We start from the raw sequence: 11,206 nt of genomic DNA, 5'->3' as shown, positions 1-11,206 counted from the left end.
CAGTCAAATCTTCTGAGAGACAAGGGGCTTTAAATATTCTCCCTACCCCCCCCCCCCCCCTATTATATTATTATTGTTTCTTAAAAATGGTAAAGCTTTTACAGAAAATAAAGGTCACGATTCAATTAGCGATCAACACTTTAAAAATTTTCTTTGATAAATACGTTACTATAGTCAACAATTGACATAAATTATTAGGTATATCATCCTTACCATTACACAGGAATTTCGGAAACAGTGAAGAGACAAGCTACAGTAGTACTTATTTCACAATAAGACTGAACATCTCATTTACTCCTTCGACGACAACGTTAACTAAAAACCGACTGACTCCGGAAAATACGTCACATGAAACAGCTCTGTCAGTATAACACGTATGCATAAAGCGCTGTTATTGTAGGTATTTGCTAGTTCTTCCTAGACACGGATTTCTCGTATAAGAAGCTTGAAAGACTGCTCAGATTAGACACAAATCGACATTCCTGTATCTGTCCATGTTGTTTTATCATTTTTTTTTCTAGTCACGATTCACACACACTTCTCTCCATTTAAATAGCATTATACACTCAGTTTCCTGATCCTGAATTTGATTTTGGTTTGATATCAGAATAGCCAAATATCCGTTTCGATCTTTTTTTATCGCATACAATCCCTTCATTTTACCTTCTCTGTAACTAAAAGATCACTATTGGGTAGCGTTCAGTCATTTGCCCTATGTTTTATAGTATGCGTCTATTTCGAGAGTAACATAAAATCTTGTAATAACTGAGAAAAGTACATTTTAGGTTTAGCGACTTTGTTTGGGTCTTAATACCATTGTTTGCTTGCTTCACATGCATAGTTTTATTGTATTACAAACACAATAAATAATAAATATTCATATGGATTTAAGTAGATTTCCGACGATAATTACACTCTGCCATCGTTCACACAAAATGATACTTCCCTAATTTATCTTTGTGTGTGTGTGTTTTCTGTATAATTAAAATGAAATTATAGATCTCATCAAGAAGGGCACAGCTACTAACAAATTACCACGCGGTATGCACAATTAGGTTAGCCTTAGGTTGTTTGGATCGTTATTTTTCTGGAGCTTCTTCTGGATCGCTGGGTACTTGTCCAGCACTTTGGTGAATTGTTCTGGAAAGTAAAAATTAAAGAAAACTGAATGAAACGCAAAGAGGGGCTTCAGCCAAAGTGCGACTTACCAAACGAAATTTCACCCAAATTTTCACTATCCGCCGTCATGAAGATGGCATCCACTTCTTGGGGATTGATCAGTACTAGGTACTTCAGTGTATCGTAGAAGGACTGTCGAGAGACCTTCCCACGATCGCCGTAAAGCTGGAAGCATTGAAATGGAATGGGTTAGTTATGATAAGAATGTAATTGTAAACTCTTTAAAGGCCGCTCGATCGTCTCCAGGGCTGTTCAATGCTATATACGGACTACCGCAGCGCAGCGACTTCGAATCGAAGAAATTGTCGGTTTGACGGCGAATGTAGTAAGTGGTAGTAGGAGAGGAACGCAGCAAGGGCCTATGGTACCGTATTAACAACAGACGAAAGTTCTACCTAGAGCAGCTGGCACAAAGGGTACAACCAAGAACCAAAAATCAAAAACCAAAATAACCATGAAAACACCACAATTACTTTAAAAAATCTATTAAAGCGACTTATAAAAGATGAAATTCATCCCATAGCGTCTATGAAGCTGACAGCACCCTCTAAGATTTCAATTAAACTTCCTGGGTTTAAAGACGTAGTCTACTTAGGCAACTTCGACATACTTGTTTGCAGACATGCCAAATTTGTTGATAGCAAAACTTGTTTTCTATAAAAGTGACCATCTTGCAATGTATGGACAACGCATTTGCTTGGCTCCACAATCCCAAGGCCACTCGAGAACCAGGTTGCGCAGTGCGTCCAGGCGTTAGATGCCTCCCCTTGTGCCGTCCCTCCAGAAGAACGGATTACAGAGGAACAAATTTGCTCAGCGCTGAAATACAGTAAGAACATGAAGGCTCCCGGGTTTGACGGAATATTCAAACTAGCGTTGAAAAATCTCAGCCCGAGGGTCCACTCGCTGCTGGCTGCCATCCTCAACAGATGCTTGGAGCTGCACTACTTTCCAAGCATTTGGAAGGTGGCAAAAATCATCCCGATCCGCAAACCTGGGAAAGACCCTTCACTACCGTCAAGCTACTGACCGATTAGCCTGCTCTCAGCGCTGAGCAAGCTGTTCGAAAAATTGATCCTCAGCCGACTGAACAAATGTGTGGAGGAACATGACATTCTTCTTCCGGAACAGTTCGGGTTCCGTAAGGGGCATTCCACCAATCATCAGCTAGTGCGGGTGATGAATAACATCCGAAGTAACAAAGCTGTATCCAAGTCCACAGCCATGGCCTTGTTAGACGTCGAAAAGGCGTTTGACAATGTCTGGCACGACGGACTTATTTACAAGCTTTGTAACTCCAACTTTCCACCATACCTTGTGAAAATCACCCGTAACTATCTCCAGCAAAGGTCGTTCAGGGTGTCGTTGAATAGTTCCCTTTCGGGACAATTTCCGATCCCAGCAGGTGTTCCGCAAAGGAGTCTGCTGAGACCACTGCTTTACAGCATCTACACGTCGGACATCCCTCCTCTAGGAGACGGTTGCGTGTTCTTCCTGTTTGCAGATGACACCGCGATAGCCGTCAAGGGTAGGATGCCTCGTGAAACTACGAACAAGCTCCAACGATGCCTTGACACCTTTACTGATTATGCCACCACGTGGAAAATCAAAATCAACGCCTCGAAAACCCAAGCGATCATGTTCCTTCACAGACAATCGCCAAAACTTAAACCGTCTCCCTCCTGTACCGTAATAATGGATGGTACAAGGGTCGAGTGGTCCGCTGATGTTACTTATCTCGGGATGTTGTTCGATGAGAAGCTCCTGTTCCGCTCGCACATAGAGAAAACCCTAGTTAAGTGCTCCGCGTTGGTTAGGTGTTTGTATCCGCTCATTTGCCGCAGATCCCGCCTCTCAAGGCAAAACAAACTGGCTGTCTACAAACAGATCATAGCCCCCGCGATCTTCTATGCCGCCCCGGTGTGGGAATCGTGCGCTCAGACCCACAGGAACAAAATCCAGGTTGCACAAAATAGAGTGTTGAGGATGATCCTAGATCGTCCATTCGACACAAGAATAGCAGACCTCCATCAAGAGGCAGAAATTCCCAAAGTAGATTCCAAAATTGAGGATATGACAACCAAATTTATCCAAAAATGCAATCTTTCTGAACATGCTTTAATAAGCAATTTGTACATAGTAGGTTAAGTGTATATAGTAGAGTAGGTTAGCGTCGTTCCATTTCGCTTTATTTCATTCCATGTGCTAAATGACGTTTGAGCAATTTTTAGTTTGCTTTGTTATGCCGATGTGTTTTAAGTTGCTGGATGAAGTATGCGACAAAACATTTCTTAGGCAGTAGAGACCTCTATGGTAGAGATGAACTAGCCTAAGGCTAAAAATCTCTTTAATAAAGATTAAAAAAAAATCTTAGGCAGCTGGATATTGAACTGGTATTGATTGTTCTAATAATCTTCTTTGTTGTTAGGTATATCAAACGGAATTTTCAGTTTAATTTTCGGAAATAAATTCGCGACGAACTATAAGCTATTTTACGTGACGTCTTGATGACAGTTCCTGGCGGGCCACTCGAACGCGCTCGAGGCATTTTTAATTGTTTACGTCTGATGTTTTTTTTTTGATTTTGGTCGTGGTATGTCAACAAATCGGCCCACTGGTAAACGTCAAAATAGGTAAACAGAAAAAAAAAACAGCTGACTCGAAACGTCTCGTAAAATGCCTTATTGTGCGTTGTATCTTGCTTGGGTTTTTATTTGCAACTGACAAAAACAAAAGAACATAATGCTCGGGAATTCACTTGCGCGAGAGACTGGTTGGTTGATGTACTCTAAATAAAACAATTTACTCTAAACAAACTCCCTAATTTGAGGCAGGAGCCTCAATATCTTAAGCTTTTGGCAGCGGTACCAACTTGTGGATCGGTCGTTGGTATTCAGACTATCCTCTGCGAAGTGTGACAGTCCTCAGAATACCTTGACGATCCGGATGGACCGCGATAATCCGGGCAAGCTCCAACTGTGCTGGTGGAGTGTTCTCATTCTTTACTAGAACAAGTCTGTTGATCTGCAGGTTATCCTCCATAGATTGCCACTTGGTTCGTGGTTGCAAAGATGAAACGTATTCATTTCTCCAGCGCTGCCAAATTTCTTCTAGCTGCTTCTGACATATCTGCCAAGAGTCGAGTCGATTAACGATTAACGGGTACGTCGGCTGCCGAATGATGAAATGCCCTGGAGTTGGAAATGGCACACAACGGTCTTGAATTTAGGCGGGCTTCTCCTTGGGAATAGTACACAGATATTCGAAGGTTTGCGGTCCACGACTGAGCACTGCGTTTTGACACTCTTCACTGCCACCTCCCACAAACCACACATGTGGGGTGCGGATGGTGGTATGAATGTCCACTTGATGCCTACGTTCGAAGAAAAGCGGCTTGCTTGAGCTCTAAATTCATCGGATTGGAAAAACTCCTGCATCTGGCGATCAGCACCGATGAAATTTGTCCCATATATTTTCCACTTTCGTGGGTGCGATGATAAACATTCTAGTACTATTGTTGAGTCCGACCAAGCATGCATCTGCAGATTGAGAGCAGAAGAGATCTTCTTCATCAGCGTCGTCAGGAGCACAGCAGCATTCAACTCGAGGCGTGGTAATGTAATTTGCTTGATAGGTGCTACCTTGGTTTTAGCGGCGATTAGTGTAACTCGTACTTCCCCGTTCGGATCTACCGAACGGCCATAGACTACTGCGGCATATGCGGACTCTGATGCGTCTGAGAACCCAACAAGCTGCATTCTTCCTTCGTGATTAACAATCCAACGGGTGAATATTGTTCTTAATTATTTTTTTTTTCAATTGCTGCGCGAAGTGGGTCATCCCAGGTCAAGTCGTACTACCAGAGCTGCTGGAACAGGATCTTGATTTTGACGATGCACGATGAAAGCCACCCGAAAGTATCGAACAGCTTCGATGCGTCCGTCAGAAGCTGCCGTTTGGTGTTGCTGCTATCAATGTGTAGATACACCTTGAAGTCAAACGAGTCTTCTCTGGGTGACCAACCTAAGGCTTTAACAGAATCCGAGTCATTTGTGAACTGCAAAGGAATTGGGCCATCTCTACTATCTGCAATGTCCTCGACGAGTTCTGGTATGCATGCTTGGCATGCACAGCTGTACACACCAACTGCTCATTTGTTAATAACTTTTCACTCAGTTGTTGAAATTTAATTTTCTTTAAAGTAATTGATAGATTAGGATCATAGTTTACTGTAGACATGCAAAAGAGCAGGTAAATCTTATCATTTGAATCAACACCAATGAATGTTTACTCTTGAAGTCCGAGATGTACAGCGAGCTTTTTTCACTTCATTTTTGCAATGCAAAATCAAATACAGTTTATTAGGGTTTTTGATCTAATTTCCGTCCTACTAAGGACATCGCGCACTTTACTACGCTTTTTGGAAAGGGTTTGAACAAAACACGGAATGTTTTCATCAAAGATAACTTCTAAATTTATCCACCTTTCCATACGTACCGTTGGATTTGATAAAGAGTCAAACATTGTTGAGATATTATTAAAAATCTAACACTGCTTCTTGCTTCTAAATTCGTCCTACGCGTTTCAATTCCGTCCAAACGCATTGAAACGCCATTAGATTTTCTTCGTCCTACGGATAAACGGAGTAAAAGGGGATGCGCTAGGAGCGCTTCTTTTGTTTTGAGAACAATGAGCATAAATATGCATACAATGCGCTCTAATAGGATTTATGTTGTAGCTAATGAACTAACGCATCGGAACAAACGTATTATTGTTTTGTGCATTGTGAAATCATTAATATTATTGATGATTTTTGCTCGATAGAACGGAAATAGGCGATTACGACGAAGTAGCGCTCTTCCCTACTAGAATAAAAATCTCCTTTTTACAAATCTATAAGAAGCTTAAACTCTATTCTATCGACTGCTTTAAACAGAACTATGTTTCGTCAACTCTGTGAAAAGTTATTAGCAAATGAGCAGTTCGCGAGCAAAACTGTGTATGCCAAGCATCCTGGTATGTTCGACGACCATTTCCTAAGGACAAAAATCCAGCATGGCTTAGAATTGTTGAGATTTCGGTGACTAATTGCTTTGCTTCTTCTAGAGTGTCAGCACCAGACATCAAATCATCTACATTAAAGCCTTTGAGGATTCTTTCAGCAGCAACCGGGAAATTTGCAGCACTATCTCGAGCGGCTTGTCGAAGAGATTCTGCAGCTAGATATGCATCACATGATGTCCCATACGTAACGGTAAGCAGGCGAAAGTGTTGCATGGGATCTTCGGGATTCTTCCTAAACACCACTCGAAGGTAGCCCACTTGATTATCAGCTACCCATACTTGTCTATACATCTTCTCTGCATCGCTTATGAACACTACTGGATAACTACGAAAGCGAGATAATACATCCAGCAAGTTTTCAGTGTTATTAGGTCCAATAAGCAATCGATCGTTGAGTGAGATTCCCGATGAACTAACACATGAACCGGCAAAAACGACAGTCGTTGAGCTATCTTCATTGTGCACAGCGTGCGATAAATAGAAACATTCGTTCGGCGGCTTGTCGATTTCTTCGTCCGGGACAGGTTCCATGTGGCCCAAACGCAAATACTCCGACATAAAGTGTTCGTACTGCTGCTTAAACGTCGGATTCACCAAAATTTTTCGCTCCATGGCATGGAACCTCTTGACGGCTGCTACTAGCGATTCTCCTAGCGCAGTTAACGTTTCGTCAAATGGTAGCCGAACCACAAATCTGCCAGTTTCATCTCGGTTGTGAGTCGTTTTGAAAATCTCAGTAGCACGGATCTCATCAGCTGTGAGCACCTTCTGCGACGGAATTTCTTCACTCTCCCAAAACATTCGCAGCGATTTGTCGATGTTGACATCGGAGTCGACATTGAGGGACATACAATGTGTTTGAATACAAGCCCCACCTTCAAATCGTCCAGCTACCAGTCAGCCAAACACCGAGTTCTGTGCTACTGACAATCCATCTTCATCGGTAATTTGACCCATTCGGAACATAGATAGGAACAACTCTACTCCGAGAATGACGTCAATTTCTCCTGGTTTCCAAAAGTTCGGATCAGCTAACGGGATCGCTTGCAAGAACATCATTCGCTTTACGTCGAAAGTCTGACATGGCATAGTTGTAGTCAAAACATCCAGAAAGTATGCTTGGGTAGTCAGGATTACTTCATCGTTGAATCGAGATGACAGTTCCACATGTACTATCCCCTTGGTAGTACCAGCTGCGTCACCTGCCACCCCAGTGACAGCGAACCTGGCATTGCTTCGGTTGAGTCCGAGACGCGTCATACAAGCTTCACTGATCAGCGACGCACCGGAGCAGGAATCGATCATGGCTCTCACTATCTGAAAATAACCACTCTTACCTCGAATCGTAATGAGTGCCGTAGGTAGCACCGCAACATTGGTAGGCGGCTGTGTCGGAAGTACATCCGCTTTGAAGCTCGAGACCTCATTGGTTGAGCGAACTTCCTATACCGCTGGCTCTGAGGCCGGTGAGCTGCATGCCGATTGGATTGACGGCGCTTGCACTAAACGCACTGAGCCATTGACTTCACTGAGGCAGTTGAAGCACAGCCTTGACTTCTGCACTAACTCCCTACGGTCAGCGACGCTTAAGGCTTTGAAGGAGTTACACTGATAGATCTGATACTGTTTCGAAGAGCACTTCGGGGACAGCTGGGGTGCGATGTGAAAGCTTTGAAACTTCTTCTCTATCGGCTTCGCTTGATCCTTCCGAATTTCCTCTTTCGTAGCTTCCGGATTCGTAAAGATCTTCCGCGTGAACGAGGAACATGTCTCAAGGGCATCAGAATGGTTTTCGAGGAATTTCAGGAACTCTTGAAACGTAGGATTCTGCATATCGACGATTTTTGTGGCCCACTGAGAACGTGTTTCCTTGTCGATTTTTTATTTCCAAAATGAGGTGAATGAGCCACGGGTCACGCGATTCGTTCTTGGCACCCATAGCACTCAGTTGTCTAATAACTTCGTCGGATGTCGTTACTAGTTTCCGAAGGCTGCTCGGGTACGTAGATGACACGACTTGTGATTCCACTAACTTGTCCCACACTTGGTTGTAATTCGCATCCGTGATCGCAAACGAGCTCACCAATGCCTTAGCTTCACCGTCAAGGTATGGAACGAGATACTTCAGCTTTTGTGAGTCACGCATTGTCTCCTTGTCGTGAATGGTACCAACAAAAAGGTCCTTAAAAGAGCGCCAGTCCTTGCGGTCACCCTTAAAGATAGGAATGTTGATTGGAGGGAGTCGTACGTTGAGCATTGGTTCAGCTACAGTGGCACGAAGTGATGCGCTTGTCAAAAGTCCCCTAGCTGGGCAGTTACATACTCGTTTCGCTTTCTGCAGCTTGGTTCGACAGGAGCAATCGTTGCGTTTCCAGCAGTGCCGAAACTGCATGCCGTAGATTATTGGTTGGTTCCTCAAACGTGTCATCACTACCAACAGAACCTTCCTCCATCTGCGAGTAGGTACATTTGGCTTCATAATATAACTCCTCAAATTCAGTCCGGTAGTTGAAAACCGATGAAACTGCTTCCAATGACGGCGTTTTGTCTTCGATTTCACTCAGCACGTCAAAAAAATTGTTTCCGACCTGTTGCAGCCGATCGACGCGTTCCCCAACCTTACAAAGTGGAGGGCTCCGGCTATGGACGCGTTTCGCCGTATTTAGCTCTTACTTCATCTTCTCGAAGAGCGAGTTCCGCTTAATCGTCAGTTCTTCCATTGTCAACCGTTAAATCGTGACATCCGGAACCGAAGGACCCTAAAATGTTGTTGCATCAAACGCAATTTTTAGTTTAATTTTCGGAAATAAATTCGCGACGAACTATGTTGCGTTGTATCTTGTTTGGGTTTTTATTTGCAACTGACAAAAACAAAGGAACATAATGCGCGGGAATTCACTTGCGCGAGGGAGTGGTTGGTTGATGTACTCTAAAACAATTTACTCTAAACATTCTTACACGACTGTAAGAAGATTATTAGAAAGATGCTGTACTGCAGATTGATCAAGGATAATGCTTCTCATCATCAGCATAATCCAAGGAATCACAAATGTGATATCGGACTTGTTAGTGTTTTCCATGGACTTGAGTGAGAATTTAGAACTGGTCAGCAAATCGCTGGGTCCCGTTGAAGAGTAAAAAAAGACAGTTGACACCGTTTTCAACCAGAGGTTTCACAGACTGAACACTAGACAACAGACAATACACAAGACCCAGTAGACCAGTAGGGAAATGTTGGGGTTGCGAAAAGTTCCACCGGCTGGAGCGGGAATCGAACCCTCACTTCGTGGCACTCACAATCAGAATTGGTAACAGTCAGTTGGGTCAGTGACGTTTGACGAAAACCAAAAATAAATTGTATCGATAAAAACATCATCTTTTTCATACACCTTCGTCAGTGACGAAGAGAGTCCGACAGTAATCACTAAAAATATCTTACGTACTCTTCAACGAGTCCCAGCGATTTGCCAACCAGTCGAAAACACTCACTCTTAAATCACAAACAACTCCTCACCCATAAGTCAATCACTAACAAGTCCGATATCACCCAACGACTCCCCATCGTCTCCAAACTATTCATCGTCGCAAACCAACGGTGCTCCGTATTTTCCAACATATTCATATTCACCCATAGCTCGCTCGTACTTTCCAAGCTCCCCCAACTATTCACGAAATGTCCTCTGCATACCGAGTAGCAAAACTTACTTTCTTTATAAGTTCAATCGTTTAATTTCCCATAAAGTCCGTGATTCATGATTCATGACTTCAAATAGCTTCAGTAGAGCTCTCTAAATTACACTAAACATATCCGAACTGTTCTGCATACATCAAATAAGTTCAGAGAAAAGTACAGATAACTTCAGAGAAGTTCTGCGAACTTCAGCAAAGCTCTGCTATCCTTAGAAAAGTCGTATGCGTTCTGATGAAGTCTGCCCTACTTCAGAGCGGTTTTACAAACTTTCGAGTACTTGTACCAATTTCCTGTAAACTTCAGAGAGGCGGTGCATAATGCAGATATGTCTTAATGTGACATGTGAAGTGACATGTCACCTCAACCTTAGACATGATACTTGAAGGTCACTAGATTAAACACAAAGGTCGCAATATTCTGAGATGTTCTCAAAAATGGTTGACTTTCGAAGAACTTCTTTAGAGTTTACAATACTTCCTTGAAGATCGCAGAACTACTGCGAAGGAACTTTAAAGAGTTGCTATGCAATTTATGAATGATCTGATAACTTCAACGGAAGTTTTTTGATCTTAAAAAGCAGTTCTCTGAACTTCAAGCGAAGTTCTCTGCAGTTCAGGCGAAATTCTCTGAACTTAAAGGGAAGTTCACAGAAGCTCACAGTCCAATGAAAGATTCACAGAACACATAATTTCCGGTAAAAAAAAATCTGAGAACTTCCGACGAAAAGTTTACAGATCTTCCCTGAAGTTCAAAGTACTTAAAAAAATTCTTAAGTTTCACTGAACTTTCCTAAAGTTCAACGAAAACTTCAGAGAACTTCCGACAAGAAGTTGGGAGAATTTCCGGTGGGAGGTTCAGAGAACTTCTTGCGAGAAGTTTAGAGATCTTCCGACGATCAGTTCAGAGAACTTCTGATGAGATGTACAGAGATCTTCCGAGGAGAAGATCAAAGGACTTCCGGCGAGAAGTTCAAAGCTTCCGAGGAGAAGTTCTGAGGACATCCGACGAAAATTTCAGAGAACTTCCGATGAGAACAAAATTTTCGACGAGAGGTTCAGAGAACTTCAGAGAAGGCATTTACAGAATCTCCGAGAAGAGCAGAGAACATTCGACGAGAAATGTAGACAAATTTTGTGAACTACTGACCATACATACCGAGAACTTCCAACTACGTTCACAGTACGTCCGATGAGAAGTTCACCCAAAAGAGCAGCATAATCACAAGCATATTCCATGCCGAATAGGCAACAAGTTTCTTGGCAAATATGGAAC

General features: G+C 42.8%; 1 protein-coding gene across 4 annotated transcripts in view; it reads right to left on the bottom strand.

Annotated features, from left to right (window-relative positions):
• Nucleotides 1–289: 289 nt before the first annotated feature.
• Nucleotides 290–11,206, bottom strand: part of LPCAT (lysophosphatidylcholine acyltransferase) — a 99,410-nt gene continuing 88,493 nt past the window's right edge. For 3 of the 4 annotated variants that reach the window (XM_065228699.1, XM_065228696.1, XM_065228697.1), the window contains exons 9-10: nucleotides 1,209–1,344; nucleotides 292–1,140 (exon numbers count right to left, since the gene is read on the bottom strand). In XM_065228699.1, the coding sequence (XP_065084771.1) occupies nucleotides 1,052–1,140; nucleotides 1,209–1,344 (225 nt within the window). In that variant the 3' untranslated portion in view covers nucleotides 292–1,051. Of the gene's footprint in view, nucleotides 1,141–1,208; nucleotides 1,345–11,206 lie in introns of all 4 variants that reach the window. The other variant, XM_065228700.1, reaches the window with a different exon arrangement.

This window comes from Ochlerotatus camptorhynchus, unplaced genomic scaffold (assembly GCF_037179485.1).
Source record: "Ochlerotatus camptorhynchus isolate MF236.1 unplaced genomic scaffold, CSIRO-AGI_Acam_v1.1 ptg000300l, whole genome shotgun sequence".
Lineage (NCBI taxonomy): Eukaryota > Metazoa > Arthropoda > Insecta > Diptera > Culicidae > Ochlerotatus > Ochlerotatus camptorhynchus.
This window is presented reverse-complemented; position numbering and strand designations above follow the sequence as displayed.